At 48.0% G+C, this 19,296-nt stretch overlaps 1 protein-coding gene across 1 annotated transcript in view; it reads left to right on the forward strand.

The window, feature by feature from the left end:
- Nucleotides 1-19,296, forward strand: part of Sorl1 (sortilin related receptor 1) — a 159,350-nt gene that overhangs the window by 7,965 nt on the left and 132,089 nt on the right. The window contains exons 2-3 of the mRNA XM_075966276.1: nucleotides 9,750-9,866; nucleotides 18,498-18,623. Coding sequence (XP_075822391.1) covers nucleotides 9,750-9,866; nucleotides 18,498-18,623 — 243 coding nt within the window. The remainder of the gene's footprint in view (nucleotides 1-9,749; nucleotides 9,867-18,497; nucleotides 18,624-19,296) is intronic.

Raw genomic sequence — 19,296 nt, forward strand, 5'->3', positions numbered from 1 at the left:
GATATCAGATGCATTCTGTGCCATGTAGAGACCAATGTACTGTGCTATCCCTCTCTTTATAAACACAACAACAAGAAAAAAACAGCAACAACCGGAAGATGACCACTAGGACTTTATTTATTTTGAAAGAAGACTTATGGTATGGAGAGCTATCTCCTCAGACTTCTAGGAGAAAATGGCTAGAGTCATTTTTATGTGGAGGCAGAGGGTAAGGGCCAGTGAGGGCTGTAGGATGCTAAGGGTACTGGTGCCTTTCATTTGTAAGCTGAGGGATAGTGTCCTGATCCCCCCCCCCTCTCACACACACACACACAAACACCTTTGAACAAAAATTACTTAGGAAAGAAATGGGTTCCGAGTCTGTCACTCTGGATGCTGTTTGGGCTTGGACCCCACAGAACCTTGTCTGTTCGCTGAGATGTTCATGGCAGCTCAGTCTTGACAATCTTGAGACCCGCTGGGTCCTGGTCCAAGGATCCCAGAAGAAGAAGAGAACCTTGATCCTAGGGCATGGGGATAGAGCAGAGCTGGGCAAGCTATCTGGAATCCAAGGCTGTTTAAAGGAATTTGAATATTTGAAACCTGTGCCCAATTAATCGAGTCACGTGACAATTTACTTCATTGGTGTATATTTAGTTCCCTGGAAGTCTCTCACTGAGTCATTATAAACATACATCTTGCAGTTAACCGTGCGTGAAGTTTGCTGAAGTTGGCAAGGTGTGCTAGGCTGGAAGAGAAGCAAAGCTGGGGAGAGGTGAACGGGCTATTAGAACAGAGCTGGAGTGTCAGGCAAGCTGAAGAGAGTTGCTGCTAGCTCGTGTCACCAGGCTGAGCCTTAGGTCGCTCCCAGGCCAGTTCCCGTTACTGAAAGGTTGGCCTTCCTTGGCTCTCGGGGTTGAGAGCTTGTGCCTTGTGGATCAGTCATCTTGGTTGCAGTTCTTTTCCAGTGTGGAAAAGCGGCTGCTGGTGTGGTCTTAGGGTCTTCTGCTCTGGGGTGATAGGTTTAAGTGCTGTGTCTTTGGGTGAGGACAGTGTTAGGGAGTCATGTCGTCTTAGTGGTAACATCTTGGGACCTAGGCTTTGGGCTTCCTCCAGCTTTCTGAGTCTGTTGTCAAGTATTGGGGAGGCTGCCTGAAAGTATCATTAGCCATCAGTTCAAGAGTCAGTGGAGTGTGTGGTGTCTTACTATTTGACATGTGTTATGTCTTGTTCTTGGGTCTCTGTTCCAACCCTGGTGAGGCCAATGTTAAGTTTCTTCGTGGAGCCATGCTGTAAAGAATGGTTGGTTTGGGCCGAAAGTCCTTTGGACCTGAAAGTAAATGATGTTTATGGATGTTGAAGTTTATGAAACACACCCATGGTTTATATGTTGTTTCTTGCAACAGTCGCATGAACTTGGGGGAGAGTTACTATTCATCTCCATTCCCAGATGAGTATCTTGTAGCTCAGAAAGGGAAGCGGCTTCTCCCAAGTTAGACAGCCAGCAAATTGTGGAGACAGGACCCACAATAAGCTCTACTTTGGTTCAGATTTGTGTGGCAACATTGCCTCTCATACATAGGGGGTCTTCTTGGGTGGGAATCCGCAGCTTGTTTTCTTCCTGTTTTCCCCTCCCTCCCTCCATCTCTTCTTTTCTCCCTCCCTTCTTCCCTTGATCCCTCCATTTCTTCTTTCCTTTCTTTCTGTGAGAGCCTTCAGTCTCCTTCCCCAAGAATCCATAGCTCTCATATAATCCTCCCTTCTTCTAGGCTATTCTTGGCTACACTGCTGTTTTAACTTTTCAGGCATGGTAGATTTTAGGACTCTTCAGTCCCTGGCTGTTATTATTCCCTGTCTCTCCTCTGCCCCAGCCCTGCATCCCTAACTACTCCCGCTCCATCTTTGTTTCATTAGCTCTTCCAGGAAGTGCCATTGTCCTCTCCGCGTGAACCAGGGCCTGTTTGACAACTGCAGTTTAAGCACTCATTAAGTTTGTTACTTGGTGCTTCTTTCCTCTACTAATTTAAGAGAAGCGAGGCAAGACCAGCCAGTCTGCTGCTTTCCTAACACCTAGTGCAGCGTCTGGTTTACAGTAAATCCTCAATAAACATTTATTGAATGAACAAAGTAAGCAGCTATTTATACAGAGTCAAACAGGGGAGCAGGGGAAAGTGGGTGGTCTGGAGCTGTCTCCCCCCCCCCCCCCATCCAGCAGAGCAGTACGAGAGCCTTTGGGGGAAGCAGAAGCTGGAGGATTGAGAGTTCAAGGTCAGCCCTAGCTTTGCGGTAGGTTCCAGGGCTGCCTGGGTTACACAGCTAGACTTTTGTCTCTAGAGGAGTGAATGAATGGTTTTGGGTTTTAGAGGGAAATCCTCACAGAAGGTAGGAGAGCATTAGCTTCTGGTGTGTAGTGCTGGGGACACTTGCTGTGTTTGTATGCGGGGCACTGGGGATGTTCCCTGTAAGATCCTCAGAGAGAAGCCTCTCAGCAGCTGTTAGATGTTCTCTGACCTTCCTTTTGGCTTTGATATTTTTTCCTCCCTCCCTCCCTCCCTCCATCTCCCTCCCTCCCTCCATCTCCCTCCCTCCCTCCCTCCATCTCCCTCCCTCCCTCCCTCCCTCCCTCCCTCCCTCCCTCCCTCCCTCCCTCCCTCCCTCCATCTCCTTCTTCCCTCCCTCCCTCCCTCCGTCTCCTTCCTCCCTCCCTCCCTCCCTCCCTCCCTCCCTCCCTCCCTCCCTCCCTCCCTCCCTCCATCTCCTTCTTCCCTCCCTCCCTCCCTCCCTCCCTCCCTCCCTCCCTCCCTCCCTCCCTTCCTCTCTCTCTTTCTTTCTTTAACACTAGTGAAGGAAGGTATAGATTTTCCCCAGGCTCCTTTTACTCTGGAGCTCTCCAGTAATAAGAAGGGCCATTGTCAATCAGGTGACAGTGTTTGCCTGGAGGGTGTAGCATTTGGCAGTGAATGATAGGTAGGGCTGATAGTGCAAGCCAGTGAGAATGTGGTTATTGTCTTTTTGGTGTGGTAGAAAAAAAGCTATTCTTTCTTCTCTCTGTCTTCCCTTCATCTTCCCATTACCCACTCCATCTTCCCTCTCTCCCTCCATCTTCCCTCTCTACCCCCATCTTCCCTCCCTCCCTCCTTCCCTCCCTCCCTCCTTCCCTCCCTCCCTCCTTCCCTCCCTTCTTTTCTCCCTCCTTCCCTCCATCTTCCCTCTCTCCCTCCATTTTCCCTTCCTCCCTCCATTTTCCCTTCCTCCCTTCATCTTCCCTCTCTCCCTCCATCTTCCCTTCCTCCCTCCATCTTCCCTCTCTCCCTCCATCTTCCCTTCCTCCCTCCATCTTCCCTCTCTCCCTCCATCTTCCCTTCCTCTATCCATCTTCCCTTCTCCCTCCATCTTCCCTCTCTCCCTTCATCTTCCCTTCTCCCTCCATCTTTCCTCTCTCCCTCCATCTTCCCTTCCTCCCTCCATCACTTTGTCCCATCCATCTATGGCAACTTTAATAGCTCTAATAAAGATGGTAGCAAAATTCCAGAATTTAGTTCAAGGTCATTCTTTTGTTTCCTCACCTACACAATGAGCAATGTGAGTTTGTCCCTTAAGTGGTTAGCAAGTTCACTTAGTGCAGGCTGCATCTTGAGTCAACTCCAAGGTCAAGTGAGTGTGTCGAACCCATGGACAGGGCTGTCTTCAGGGAGCACTCATAAATGGTATTTCAGTTCTCCTGAGGTAGCGAGTCCAGAAGGGTAATGAGCTTTCTAAATATAGTGGGAAATTGGTCTGGAAAGGGGACACTGGGAGGCAGTTTGTATTCTTCACATTTAGGTCACCTGGTTAGAAAAACAAAAAACCTGGGTGTTAGGCATGGGTTGTCCATCTTTGATTCCCAAGCCCCACCCCCACCCCCCACCCCCGGTGTCATGTTGGTACTTGGTGGGGGAAGCTTTAGCTGTTGATTCTGTCCTCAGAGTTGAAGGATCAGGGTGTTTGTTCTACACTCACTGTTGAATTTTTAAAAAGGCTTCTCTGTATTTCAAGGCCAGTGAGGCAGAGAACTGGACTGGGATGCCTCGCTTGTAACACCTCGCAATGCACTCTAGAAAGGAGCTGTGTAGGAGGCAGGAGGATGTCAGGCTGGGGTGCCTAGGACTCCTTGAGTCTTGTGTTTGGCCACTGTGAAGGTGATCATGGCAGAAGAAATGACTGGGGAGAGGTGTGGGGCCATTCCATGAAGGGACCTCCATCCTCTCGAGTAAGTATCTAGACAGAATTTGATGGTTTTCTTGGGAATTCCTCATCCCCTCTTCAGACCTGAAGCCCTAATTTCTCCCAGAAGCCCTTGGTGCGCTCTCAGAAGTAAGATGTAATTCAAGAGCCCGCAGGGTACCTGGCAGCTAGCAGACCTCAGTGTGTAGTGTACATCCCTTCCTTCACACCACAAGCACTTCTTTCCTCCCTTCTATTTATAACAAGCCAGAGCCGAGGATGACAGCAGATTCTCCCCTACTTTGAAGAGTAAGCAAATAATAGAAGCCAATCATTGTGCCTCTGTGGATCACTAGGGCACGCTGGGGGACCGAGGGACAGCCAGAGGGGTGACTGTGTTTGGTAAAGACTTTGAGCTATGTTAAGGTGTGGGTGGCGATGATAGCTGGGAGCCTGCTGTAAGCAGTAGTCCTGAGCCTGTGACCCTTGCACCAGCCAGGGACAGTGAGGTTGACATGGGTGCTCCGACACCACGGATGCTCTCCCATGGCTGTGAAGTATTGCCTTGGCCAGAGACCTAGGCTCCAGCCTGCCTCCTGGATGCTTCATGCCAGCTGCATATTTTGGTGGCATGAGGAGTCACGGTGAGCTGGCAGGAAATACATACCAGTGACGAGTAGGAGCTCCTAGATACCGGATGTGCACTTGAGAGTGGAGTGCTCTGCGCAGGTCATAGGAATGTTTTAGAAAGCGAGGTGGAATTCGCATAGGAGCCTTTGATGCATTCCGTGCACAGTACACCCACTGCCTCTGTCCAGGTCCATAGCTTTCTCATTAGTCCCAGAGCAAATCACAGATACTCCTTTCACTCTTCCTCCTCAGCCTCCTGGCAGCCACCCACCTGCTTCCTGCCTTTGTGCATTTACCTGCCCGGGATGGTTTATATAAATGGAGTCGTGCAGGATGTGACCTTTGCGTCTGGTTTCTTTTTAAGGTCTGTCTGTATTAAAGCAGTGAGTTAGTATCGCGTGAAGTCTTCATTAACAGCTATGCCAGAAGACAGCTCCCCCATCCCCCCCCCCCCCGCATCCATGCCCCATCGAAGACTGTGCTGATCTCTCCTCAGCCCCCTAGAAACAGTGTTTTGTTGGCCTCTCACAGTCTGGAAGGAAGAGAATGGACCAGATACATCATCTTCTATGTGAGCTAGATGAGACTCTTCTGGGGTTTTTCAAATGCTCATTCGTGGGTTACCTTCTTCTGATAAGGTATTTCTGGGACGAAGCAGGTGCTTCTGTTCTTGGCTCAGTGGCACTCTAGGTCTCTGTTTTTCAACCAGGTGGGTTCTGGGTTCCTGATCCTATGGCAGGTGGCCTCTGGTGTTGGGGTTTGATCCTACGATGAGTGACCTCTGGAGATCTGGTCCTGGCTGGGTGACCTCTAGGGCTCTCATCTTGGACCAGGTGGTCTCTGGGGCTTTCCTAACCCCTTACCTGTGAGCCTAGCAGAGGTCTGAGAGGCCAGTTGATTTAGTTTGTCATCCGAGATAGAGTTTTGGTTCAGAGATCCCTGTGGCATGCAATTTTTTCTCCCCTGCCTTCTGAGCGAAGGCACTCGGCCCCTCCCTTCTGCCTTTATGGCCCCAATTAATTGTGGCTCATTTATCAGGCTCCAGCTACCGCCTGTGAACCAGAGACAAAAGAGAAGGAAGGTTGTTCACACCCTGGGGTTACGGTTATGACTGACTATATACCAAGGTTATGTTCCTGGAAAAGTCATACTCCCACTTCCTCCCACCCCCTGGCAGGCCAGTGTCTCCTCCATCAGTGTGTGGAACTAAGTGGGAGAGACTGGGGGAACCAATCTGCAAGCCTGCAGCTGTCTAGAGGGAGAGCTGGCTGTGAAGAGGGCAAAGGACCCAAACAAACTGGAAGCCACCACTAAGGGGATTCAGCCACGGCAATCTGTGGGTTCCTGATGTTGGGGGCTGTCTTGGGGCCGTTGGTTTCTTGGTCACAGTCCATGGAGGATGGCAAGACAATCCTTTGGGGGCTGCTTCCTGCTTTTCCCTGTAAGACTGACACGGAGAGGAGGAAAGCAGACTGCATGTCTTGACCTTAATAAAATTTATGGCTTGCTGGCCTCGCTCTCCTGGCTCCCGGGCTCCCTTGTCCTTGGGGTGCATTGATTCCCGCTACTGATTCTGGTCCTGTGCTGGCGGGGGATGGGCACCTAGGCTGCCTTGAAGATTAGTGGTGACTCACCAGGGAGTTGTATTCTCATGACTGGATATGCTTGAGGTCTCTGCCAAGGCAAGGAGCAGAACTGTTTGTGTGCGTGCCTGGTGACCCTTGGACAAGCCGTTGCTTGCCAGAGAGCCTTCTCCTTCCATGCGCCGGGCTGCCCTTTTCCAGTCTGCTCTTAGGAATATAGGGGACATCAGATAGAAAAGGCTTAAAGGAAAAAAAAAAGAAAAGAAAAGAGAGTTCCACCAAGGTTGCCCTCCAGAGGCTTCCTTTATGAGAACCCCCTGAAATGTTTTGATGCCTCTCCTTTGTGTCCGTTTCATCTCTCATCCCGTAGGCTCAGTGAACAAAAGCTATGCCCTCTGCTACAAAGACCTCAGCAAGTGTCGTCAGACCTCTTCTCCACTCTGATCCCTTCCCACTTTGTAGCCTGTTCAAAGTGTCCTCTGATTATTAACCTGCCAGAGGGATGGCTGTGCCCGCCGCTTTGAGGATGGCCGGATTGAATATGCAAGATCTTTTCATCCCAGACCCCGTGTGAACTTCGGGTGAAGCTCCTAGGTTCCTAACCCCCTTTCCTAGTGCCATTTACGTGGTTCTCTTCTTGCTCCCTTCTGGTTCCTAGGGTGCAGATGATTTTGTAGGGGAGAAGATTTTTGCCCGAGGACCCGAGGTGTCTGTGCTGGTGGTTCTCTGATCCATCAGTATTTCCAGTTTCTTCCTGGAAGCCTAGGTTGGGAGGGAGGAGAAGGGAAGAGGAAGTAAGAGGTTTGAGGTGCTGGGGGGAGACCCTTAGCAGCTTTTTTGAGTTAAATAATTTATTTCTAGCTTTTGATTTGCACGTTTCTCTTGATGCTTGTGGGGACTTATCTACTGGGAGTGAGAAGTGGGGTTTTGGAATGACATATTTTCCTAAAAAAATATCAAGGGTCTTTTTTATTTGAAGCGGTCTCACTTCAGATATACATATATCTGAACAGTTTGTTCTTGGATCAAATTAGATGCAGGTGCTTATGACCTGAAGCAGGGCCGTTACAGATTATCTCCTCACCGGAGCTGGCTGCCAAGCTTGTGGCCCAGGTGTTTTTCTTCTCCCTTGTGACATCTGAGAGCACCCCCAAGGAGTGGGTGGAACACATCAGGGTGGAGGAGAAACGGAAAGGAAGAGGGAGAGGCTGTGGAGGGGGGCGGGCTTTCTGCTCCAGATCTGCTGTGAGAAGGGTTGGTTCGCTCAACTTGAACTCTTCAGTAGTCCAGGAGTTGATGTTGGCCCGGGTGGGTGAGCCCTCCAGGCTCAGAGGCAGGTGCTCAGTGCCTCAGGCCGGAACTCCTCGCCCGAGGGCCTGACATGGTTCTGTGATGGTCTTCAGATGGCTGTCTAGCCTGGCTTGTTCCTGATACTATTCAGCAGGAGCGGTGGGATGGCTGGGTTTGGGGAGGCCTCATCCTGCTTCTCAGAGGGGGCCCTGGTGCTTGCTGGTGTCAGCACAGGTTCAGTAACTTTTGAGCTCCAGTGTTCTGGAAAAGTCTGTCTTGGAATGGATGCCCATCAGTCAGTGCATGGTGAGCTAAGATGAGAACACAGGCATTCAGAGAGACAGAATAGTGCAAAGAGAAACAAAGCCGCACGGATAGTTTTTCCATGAGGCAAAAGTGACCTAAAAGAGTGGTTCTTTACTCCAACTTTAGATTCTTCCTTAGTTTTATCAAACAAACCCTGAAAGCTTAGCAGTGCCCATCTGAGAAGTTCAGAGTGAGTGTTTCTTATCAGCAGCAGCCCCGCCTGTGAGAACCCAGGCACCCAGGCACTTTCTAGCCTGTTACTGTTTGCCTCTAGGGCATTGGGATCTGAGTTGCCACCAGCGAATGGACTGTGTGGGTGGAGTGGTCCCTAGGATGTCTCTCAGAGCCCTGTCCCAGGGATATACCTTGCTGTCTCAGTCAGGGCAAGAGTCTGTGGTATCTTCAGGAAGCAGAGAGAGAGAGAGAGAGAGAGAGAGAGAGAGAGAGAGAGAGAGAGAGAGAGAGAGAGAGAGAGAGAGAAGCTGTGACATGGCGGCTTATCCATATCCACATCAGGCAAAATACAAATGGCCACTCAGACCTCAGTTAGCCTATTTATTCTGTTTTTATTTTGCTGATTTGCAGACCTGAAAGTCTGGGAGCTACTGTTGCAGTAATCTAAAGGCTACTTCCGTTTAGAACTGAGTAACGTTTCCTTATTTGAGACACTGAAAAAACAAACTTAAAGGTCAGGTGATACACTCAGCTACCTCAGCACTGAGGGAGGCTGGGGCAGGAGGATCACGATCACTGAGGGACCGTCTCAAAAAACCCCAAACGGCCATCAAAGTAGAGAAATTGCATAAGCAAGTCTTTCTTTCAACTTTCCTTCTTACCTAAAGTTGAGTAACAATGCTCCCTCCCGACACACTCGTTTAGAAAGAAGTTCAAAAAGTATGTGGCCTTTTGGTCTGTGGATTTAAAAAAAAATTTACAGAATTTTTAATAGACACATACAGACAAACAGTCTGGTGTTTCAGGGTGTGTGTCATGGTCAGATAAGGGGCACCTGCAGGTAATGGTCAGAGAATGGATGCTCCATCACCCCAGACAGTCAATTGTTTCTATTGAGAGTATTTATCATCTTCTCTGGTTTGAATACAATCAACTGTTGTCAATCATAGTCTTCCTACAGGTCCTATAGGATGTTAGAAGTTATTCCTTCTGATTGCTGAGGTGGCTCGGTGGGTAAAGGTATTTGTGACCGAGACAGAAAACCCAAGTTCAATTCCTGGAACCCACATGGTGAAGAGAGAGGCCCAACTCCAGAAAGTTTTCCTTTTCTCTGACCTCTGCACATGTTCTATAGCGTATACTCTGAGAACACACACACACACTAAATCTAAATCTAAAAGTTATTTCCTCCATCTATCCCTTGTCCCCCATTAACTATCCCCTCTGTACCCCACTATTCCCAGCGTATGGTGAGTTTTTTTTTTGAATGAACCGGACGTGTTAGTGCACACCACACACATGGAGTGATGTCACCAAGGATGAAATAAAGCAGAGGAGTCCCTTGTGAAGTCCTGTCCCCAGGAGATGTTATCTACAGTATAACTGAGTGTAGGGTGGGTTGGTGATTCGTCTTGGGGAAGGTACTAATGGAAGAGTTTGGTGAGCAACGAGGGGAGGCTGCCCTGACCCCACGCACCACATCTCAGAATCTGAGTGGCAGAGGGGACCAGGAAGGAATCTTGGTTTGGAATGTGTGTGCCTGTCACTCACCACTGGGCTTGATTTCCTTTTGGTTTCTTTCAGGTCAGTCTGAATGACTCCCACAATCAGATGGTGGTGCACTGGGCTGGAGAGAAAAGCAACGTGATCGTGGCATTAGCCCGAGACAGCCTGGCATTGGCGAGGCCTAAGAGCAGTGATGTAAGTATCTCCGGGTGCTGGGCCCTCCCGGGTGCTATTGAAATGACCCTTCTGAGCCTCCAGGTTGCCAGGTCAGAGAAGAAAGAGTGAAGTTAAAGAATGGATGAGATGAACTGTATGGCAGTGAAGAGATATGCATGCCGAACTCAGGGTGGAGCTGTCCAAGCAGATGTGCACAGTGCAGGATGACTTTTGAGACATCACAGGTGGTCTGTGCGCATAGCTTTAGAAGGCGCCAGAGAGCACTCCAGGGCAGAGCAGCTTGGAGCTGATCCAGAGAGAGTTAAACTGGTCTGTCTTTTCCATATGTCAACATCGTGGGATGTTTTCTAGAAGGTTAATTAGGGCAAGCACAGTAAGGGAGGCTTGAAAAAGGGTTGGCCATCAGCTGCAGAGCTCTGCCTAGGGAATCCGGAGCCCTGGAGCATGGGATAATGCAGATAATGACTAGCTGATGAGCTGTTGACAGATCCATTCTCTTCCTCCTTTACTTATATATTATCCCTGCATCAGGATGTATATTTATGTTCTAGCTATATGTCTCCTATATGTCTATGTATCTATTAATCATCTGTCTTGTATCATCTGTCTATCCATCTTCTCTTTATCATCCTGTCTGTCTGTCTGTCTGTCTATTTTGTGTGTGTGTGTGTGTGTGTGTTGTTGTTGTTGTTGTTGTAACAGGGCCTCTCTCTCCAGCACTCTCCATAGTGTCTAGAACTGTCTCTTGGCTGGATTTGAACTCATAGCAGTCCTGCCCCAGTCTTTTTAGTGCTGGGATTATGAGCATAAACTACCATGTTCATTTCCACTGTTTCTGTTGATAATGTTGTTTTAGCTAGATACTGTGAAGAACTGAAAGAATCTCAGATCCAGGATGGGACGGAAGGCTCCCCCATTTTTTTTTTTAGGTAGGGTCTTACTATATAGCCCTGACTAGTCTGGAGCTTCCCATATAAACCAGGCTGGCCTTGAACCCACAGAGATTTATTTGCCCCTGCCTCCTGAGCATTGGTATTAAAGACATGTCCCATCATGTCCAGCACTTCCAAGTTCTTTATAATAAAGAGTGTCTCTTTTATTTTCTTAAGTCCATGGTCTTGGGCAGTAGGCCATTTCTGCACCTTCAAAAGACCTTCTGTCTCTGGTTGATGCTTGGTTAGTGGTCTAGGCACTAGCAAGCAGCAGAAATACTTCACAGGACTGTGGTGAACAGGTCCTACCTACGTCCTGGAGGCCATGCAGGATACTGGTTCAGTATAGCCAGATCTCCTGACTTTAGCAGAAGGTCACAGGTCTTTTGACTTATTTCGTGGCGCTGGGAATGGCACCTGGGGCCTGGCATACGCTAGGCTACCTCTCTACCATTGAGCTTTTGCCTTCAGCCTAGAGGTCTCTTTGTGTAAAGCTGCTAAGTCTTATCAGTTGGCAGCTAAAGGGTAGCTCTTACAAGTACCATTTAGGCCAAATAAAAATCTAGGATTAGGCTGGGCGGTGGTGGCACACGCCTTTAATCCCAGGACTCAGGAGGCAGAGGCAGGAGGATCTCTTTGAGTTCGAGGCCATCCGGGTCTACAAGAGCTAGTTTCAGGACAGGAACCAAAAGCTATGGAGAAACCCTGTCTCGAAAATTCAAAAAAAAAAAAAATCTAGGATTAGGGTCAGAGCTGGTCCTTGGCTTCCAACTCTGCAGTCCAGGCATCTCCTTGCGGGCAAAGCAATAGTCCTTGCCTTGGGGTGGGTGACTGCCTTCTTCATAAGGGTGAGCTTCATAAGCTGTGGAGAACACGCTGTATTCCTGCCTCCTGCACGCTCTCCCCTCCCCTGCCCTGACTCTGCATTCTGGTCAGAGGATGCCTTCACACGTGTTTTAAAGGGACACTTGTGGTTTGTGGATGTACATTGGGTGTCTCAGAGCCCCCGTCAGTGTATGCACTGTCTGGGTTGGATGTAGTCAGTGTGAGTCTTGGGATGTTTTCCAGAGCAGTTAATTGGGGCAAGCACAGTAAGGAAGGCTTGAAGAAGGGCTGGCCATGAGCGGCAGAGCTCTGCCTAGGGAACATTCTGAGCCCTGGATCATGGGATAATGCAGATAATGGCTAGTCTTGGTGTTTTGCTCTTGAACAAGGCTGGACTTGTTTGAGAGCGACAATTTAGGCTGATTTATAAATAAATATTTTCAAGGTTTGTAAGCAGTAGTTGTGGTCAAACACGGATGGCTGTGTATGAGTGCCTGCTGTCCTTGGGATGCTCCGTAGTTATCTGTGTACATCTTTAGTCTAATGCCTGTTGTTAGGAGTCCCTCTTAGGCCCAGAAGTCAGCTCTATGCTCTACTGTACTGAGAAATCTTCAGGGTGTTTGTGCATAAAAATAATCCCCTGTCCAGGAAATGTTTGTCATTGCAAAATGGGTAAAGATGTTTAAGCATTGTTTTGCATTTTTGAAGGTCATGTAAAAGGGCTTAGGGGCACAAATGAATTCACTACAGGTCACTTCACATGTCAGTGGTGGAGTAGGGATGTGTAATGGAAATGTGGGACCAACCATGGATTTGACTTAGAAAGTTCACTTCTCAGATCCCGTCAGTCTGCCCAAAGGAGCGTTGACCATTCAAGAACTAGTGGCCTATCCAGCTCAGCTCCCACCTTGTGGAAATGTTGGAGTACATGTTCTGAAGATCTTGTTGGCTGTTTGAAGTCGTTATGCCGGAGTGACGTGTGAGGGAAGATTAAATGGGAAGGAAACTTAATGTCCAGAGTTAATAAATAGATATGGCAGAATTTTCTTCTCTCCGTGTACAAACCGCATTAAAGAATTGGCAGCCGACACCGAGATGTTCGGATGTGAAAAGTTAGTGTAAAAATAAACTGTGACTCAGAGGCAGAGTCGATGACTCTGGTGAGGGAACGATTCAAACGTTCCTTCAGGAGGACGGGAAGGGTGGTTCAGAAAGCCCCTGTCTGAAGGGGAAGAGCTTGCACACAGGTAAAGAACCTGTGAAGTAGAGAGAATGGCTGAGGTTATAATATTCTGTAGGTAAACACGGGTGGGCCTGGACACTGGCATTCCAGATGGCTTGCTCTTATGCCAAACCAAACCACGCCACCTGTCATCAGCTATCATCAGCCGAGTGTCGTCTCCGGCAAAGGCCAGCTATTCCTGCCACGAGTTGGTGAACTGCAACCCAGGATGTGGTTATCTCAACTCGTCCCAGTTCTTTACTTTCGTTTTCTGAGGATGCGTTTTGGAGAGTACTCATGAGCCACCTGGTATGGTAGCACAGGCCTATGATAGAAGCACTCAAGAGGCTGAGGCAGGGGGATTGGAAGTTCAAGCCTAATCCAGGCTGCAGAGAGAGTTCTTATCTCAGAAAACAAATTACCGCTGCCCCCCCCAAATATCCAAACCAAACCAAACCAAAAAAAAAAAAAAAAAAAAAGAACCAAATAATCACTCAACTACCAGCAGGAATAATGAAGTATCTAGGTGCAACATAATTGACCAAAAATGCTACCTGGGGACAATACCCACCAGAGGATCAGAATCGACTGAGACGGTATGGATAATAAGACGCATTCCTCTTGTCCCTAGACTAGTGTGATATGATTGGCTCCCTCCTGGATCAACTAGATAGCAGAACTCCCATCCTTGCTAATAGTATGGAGAGCCTCTACATCCCAATGCTTGGGTTGGAACCCTGGCTCTGCCATTTATAAATAATGAGCCACATAATTTATACTATCTTAGTCTTTTTTTTTGGTTACTATAACAAAATACTTGAGACAATCAACTTTTAAGGAGAAAATTTATTTTGACTCACAGGATTGGGGCCTCTAGTTCATGATTATTCATCCCAACAGACTCAGGTCTCTGGTTGGGGTGCTGTGTATTGCTCAGTTAGGTGTAGTGCAATGTTTAGTAAAACAACTGCCTGGGTGTTCAAGGTTCTGAGTTTTATTCTTGGTATTGCAAAACAAACAACCGCCCCAATTCTCAAACTTTGGTATCTGTAACTGGTTAGTTTTTTGCGAACTTGACATCAGCTAGAGTCATTTGGAAAGTGGGAACCTCAACTGAGGAAACATTCCCGTCAGATTGGCCTGTAGGCTATTCTGTGGCTACATTGTTTGGATTGATAATTTATGTGGGAGAGCTCAGAACATTGTAGGTGGTGCCACCCCTGGGCTGCTGGGCTGGTTGGTTGTATGAAAGGCAGGCTGAGGGAGCCATGGAGGGCAAGCCGGTAAGCAGCACTCCTCCGTAGCCTCTGCTTCAGTTTCTGCCTCCAAGTTCTTGCCTTGAAATTTTGCTTTGAAACCCTAACCTTAACTCTTCTTCCCTAAGATGCTTCCTGTCAGTGTTCTTATCACAGCAACAGAAAGCCAACTAGAACGGTACCCAAAGTATGGTATGTAAGTCATTCAAATGAGTGTTTTTCTGGGAGCTACTTAGAAATGAAGAGTATTAGGTACTACCCCGGATTGCTTTTTTAATTTTTAAAATCTATCATCATCATCATTGTCATTATTATGATGATTATTATTTTCATTTCTTTTGCTTTTTTCTTTGGGGCATGCTCTCACTATGTGGTCCAGGCTGGTCTGGAACTTTCTATGCAGCCCAGGTTAGCCTTGAACTCTTTCCTTCTTGACTTAGCCTCCCTAGTCCTGGGATGATAGTGTGAACTACCATACCAGGCTTAGACCTCTCTCAGAAACTGCGAATGGCCGGTGTCTTGCCTGGGCATTTGTGAAGCCCGCTAAGAGTACAGAAGTGCTCTAAAAGACCTGGGGCGGTGGCAGAGGAGGGGATGCCGTCTGACATTTCAGGGTTTCCTCCTCCTCCCCTCCATTATTATTATATAATTCTAAGCTGCATGGGCCATCGCTTCAAAGAACTGTCTTCATGGGTAAGGAAGTGATCTAATTGGAACCTTGGGGCAGTTTAGAACCCTCCCACTTTAGATTTTTTTTGTTGTTGTTCTTTAAGGAACAGTGTCATATTGAGGTCAGCGAGGACTAATTAGTGGGAACCCGGCGTCTGGAGGAAAACAAACGGTGCGGCAGCCGACAGCGAGCTCAGGGTGTCTGCTCCCGTTCACCTGGCAGTGACAGTGGCCAGTGAGTCACCAGCATCGTGCTGCCGTGAGCAACAGACAGCCCCAGTTAGAACTGGTAATTGGAGTGCAGCACAGAGACTCCAAAGCCTCCGTCCCTCTTAGAATTAACCGAGCCCTCAGAGGGCTTTTGTGTGTCGTCACTGTAGAGGGATAACTGTGCCCCCGCCCTGAGTGTAGTCTGTTTCTGCCGAAGAGAAGTAAGAAATTACAAGGACAGGATAAAAATAGCTTGTTGGAATTGTTCAACCTGGACACGGCAAGGCAGGTCGATGAGCGATCTGTGATAGGCTTCAGGCATAGGATGGGTCCCTGTCAGCTCCCTCTTAACCTCTATTAAGTCTCAGACCCATGAGATGGTTGGGCTTGTTTGCAGGTGTCACAAGAAAGAGGTTTTACTGCCACCTGCACTGCGGCAGTCCTACCGTTGAGAATCTCAGGAAGTCTGTTTATTCTGTCTGCCTAGGACCTTTCTAAAGGCTGGCTCTAACTCCTGACACTAAGTATGGAGAAAGGGACCATCTGTATGAGGGTAACTTGCAGAGTTAAAAAACAAGCAGGCTTGGAATCTCAAGAGACTGGCAAAGCCTGGGCACTTACTACCAATGTGACCCTGGACTAGTCATTTCCTGCTGTAGCGCTTAGCTTTTGTTCTCTCAAAAGTTACAGCAGGTCCTGTGTCTGCGAGCACAGCATCCATGATTCTACCAATTGTGAACTGAAAACGTGAGGGCAGGAGGTTGTATCCATTCTGAACGTGAATAGACATTTTTTCCTCCCTTGTCATTGGTTTTTTTTTTTTTTTTTTTTGGTTTTTCGAGACAGGGTTTCTCTGTGGCTTTGGAGCCTATCCTGGAACTAGTTCTGTAGACCAGGCTGGTCTCGAACTCCCAGAGATCTGCCTGCCTCTGCCTCCCGAGTGCTGGGATTAAAGGCGTGCGCCACCATCGCCCGGCCCCTTGTCATTGTTAAAGCAATGCAGTACAAACAAGTATTCATTCATATATTATAAGACCTGTGTTGTCTTAATTGTCATAAGCAATTTAGAGATAAAGTGTATGGGAGAATGCATGTAGGTTCTGTGCTATTTTTTTCTCTTGTGTGTCACTGGATTTTAGTATCCATGGGGACTCTGGAACCAATCCAGTGTCGCTACTGAGATCTGTCTTCTCCGTGACTCACCAGTTAATTCATTTCACTCTCTTTGTTCATTGATCCAGCGCATTCATTTACCTACTCCTTCGTTTATAATCACATTTATTCATTACAGACGTCTGTTGACTAACTGGTAAACTCTAGGTACCCCGAAGCTAAGATTCCTTACCAGAGTTATAAGGAGGAAGAGGAGCAGTGTGTAGGAGGGAACAGCACATACTGAAAAAATACCACTTCGATGTAAATATAGGATCCCATTTGTGCCTCTCACAGGGGATTATCACATCACAGGATACTGGAGTTGGAAGGAGCCTTGCTTGGTTTCCTATTTAAGCAGCCATTAGTTTGCGCTGTACAACTCTCAAACTTTCCTGGGAAACCGTGTCTATTCTTGGCAAACAGAATGCAGGAAGTTCTTCTTGCTCTTTTACCCACTCAGGTTATCTGTGAACTATCAACCTGCTAGCTGGGCACGGCTGCCTCTGTGGCGGCACTGTTCTTTCTGAGATGACCCAGTTAGAGGCAGAGACACCCTGCCTCCCTTAACCTTGACATGTGTTAAATGGTAATGGCCCTCCTCGGTCTCGGTTCCCCATGTGCAGCCTCCTGTCCTTTACAGTTTGTTCATGGCCTCATTAACAAGCAAGCGTTCACATATTCACAGGCCTGTCCTTGTCTGATGATCATGTCTTTTGTTAGTTTCCGTGTGTCTGGTGCTCAGTGCCCGACTTGGCTCCTGTGAAACCCTCAACTGCTTATTTGCAGTTGAATCAAAAGGGCGGAGATGGCAACTCAAAAGTTGGGATGAACTCAACTCTGGGTTGAGTCTAGCCAGTCTCTCTTTGGAAATTACCTGCTGTTTTTCTTCCCTGCTTTCCTCAGTTATCTCTCCCATAAATAATTGAAAAATTAACAATGCAATCATCACCTGACAGGTTTGTTTTTCATTTCTTTGTTTATATTAATACTCCATATCTTACAGGTAGTAAAATCTAGGTTGAAAATACCCCCACAGCATCCATTTTATGCTTCATGACCTGAGATAATAGTTGGTGGTGTTGAGATCACTAGCTTGAAGGCAGGCAGCCAGGTCAGGGACCTTCTCCCTGGGTTTTTTGTTTGTTTGTTGTTTTGTATTTTTCCTTTAGATTTATTTTTATTATTTATTCATGTGTATACTCATGCATGTGCAGGTCAGAAGAGGGTATCAGACCCCTGGTGCTGGAGTTACAAGTGTTTGGTTGTGAGCTCCGTGATGTGGATACTGGGAACTGAACTCTGTTCTTTGGGAAGAGCAGCCAAGTGCTCTTGAACCACTGTGTTGTCTCTTCAGCTCCTTGCCTTGAAGACTTCTAGGTTGTGACCTCGGCATGTCCGAAATCTAGTGAGCCTAATGGTCTTCTCTGCAATGACTCTCCAGGGAGGGTTGCTGTGCAATGACCTGAGAGCTCATTCCTGTGATGGAATCAGCATTGGCTCTGTGCATCATGGATAGATGACAACTGTCCTTAGGTTGTGTCTCTGTGGTTACTGTATCACCAGGAGCCAGGAGGCAGCGGAGAAGCAAGTCTGTTGGCAGGATCCAGGAGGCTTGCTGCTGCCCCTGTGGTTTCCCATGCAGTAGAGTCACAAAGCACCAGTGCAGGGGGGTCAGTTCTGGTACTGATTGTGTGTCTCTAAGTGTGTATGTGTATACGCTTGTGCTAGGGTTAGAACAAGGACCTAGCATATACTAGACAAGCATTGTACCAATGAGCTCCCCCACCCCCAGCCTGCTGGCATCTTAACCTCTGCGCACGTTTTATCACTCAGCAACTTCTCCTTTTCATCTCACTGGGCGCCTTTGATGCGTTTCTCTCTTCGGGTATAGAATGGCATCTTTCTGGTCAAGAGATGAAGAATTCAATTATCCTGATTACCTTTTGGGGACATTTCAGAAGATGCAAAAAACAAATTTTGAGCCCTTTCCCTCTCAGAGTGCATTCTGTCTGGTCTGCACCTGAACTGTAGCCAGCAGGAAGGGGGTGTTTTTTATTCTCGCGTTTGCCAGCTGCTCCTGGGGCTCCGGCTCACCTCTGGAGTGAGAGGACTTTGTGCTCCAGGTGCAGGGGTAGCTGCAGAGTCTCATACTTTCTACCTTCCCGGCCCGCCCCAACTTTGAGGACAGTTACAGAAGTCCCCTGCATCCCCTTTGTGGGTCATGTGATTGAATCAGAAGTTCATGCTATCATGGGCTCCTAGGGAATCGTGCTCTCTCGGTGTCTGGAGTGGGAAGCTGGGATGTGGAGGGCAATTAGAGGTCCTTCTGTTGAGCATCTCACTGACTCCTTTCTTCTTTTTCCCTTTCTGTGTGTTCCAGGTATACGTGTCTTATGACTACGGAAAATCATTCAATAGGATTTCAGGGAAGCTGAACTTTGGAGTAGGAAACAGCAGTGAAGCAGTGATCTCTCAGTTCTACCACAGCCCTGCTGATAACAAGCGGGTAAGGAGACTGCCTCAAGAACACTGCCTTCTGGGAGGATGGCTGTACTGAAGGGGGCTGGGCCTTGGAGCCCTTTGTCATCCTTGGAGCACACACGGGTCACCAGCTACTGTTTCCTGTCTTACCTGGGAATTGGTGACAGAATGCAGTTCTCAAGGTGGATCTTTGCATAATCAGACCAAATATTGGTCAGGCAGGATTCTTGGACAAACAAGGTCAGGTTCAACCACAGAAAATCTGCCAACCAATACATTGTCAGACTCACTGGTGGCTGGAACGTTTCTCAGGTTCATGGTGCTAATCCTGGGCCTCCAAGATTGCCTGCTGAACCATTGCTTTTGTTGGCATCATCACCATGTGCCTGCCTCTGTGTGTGTGTGTGTTCATGTGTGTGTACGTGTGTGCTCATGTGCATGAATTTCTCTTTCCCTCTTTTCTGAACCTATATGGCTATAGAAAAGAAACTCCAAGAAGCAGGTGTGGCTGTGTCTCTGCTGTCTCCTCAATTAGCTGCCTTGCTTCTTTGATTGGTGGTACCCTCAGGCAGTTGTTTTTGGAATAAGTGTTGACCTTATTCCTGGGCTGTAGGCAGGTGGAGCTAGCGGAGCAGGAAGGGAACCTGACAACCTGCTAGGCTTTCCTGCTATTTGGTAGCTCTTTGCTCTGGGAGTTA

This window comes from Microtus pennsylvanicus, chromosome 3 (genome assembly GCF_037038515.1).
Source record: "Microtus pennsylvanicus isolate mMicPen1 chromosome 3, mMicPen1.hap1, whole genome shotgun sequence".
In the NCBI taxonomy this organism is placed as follows: domain Eukaryota; kingdom Metazoa; phylum Chordata; class Mammalia; order Rodentia; family Cricetidae; genus Microtus; species Microtus pennsylvanicus.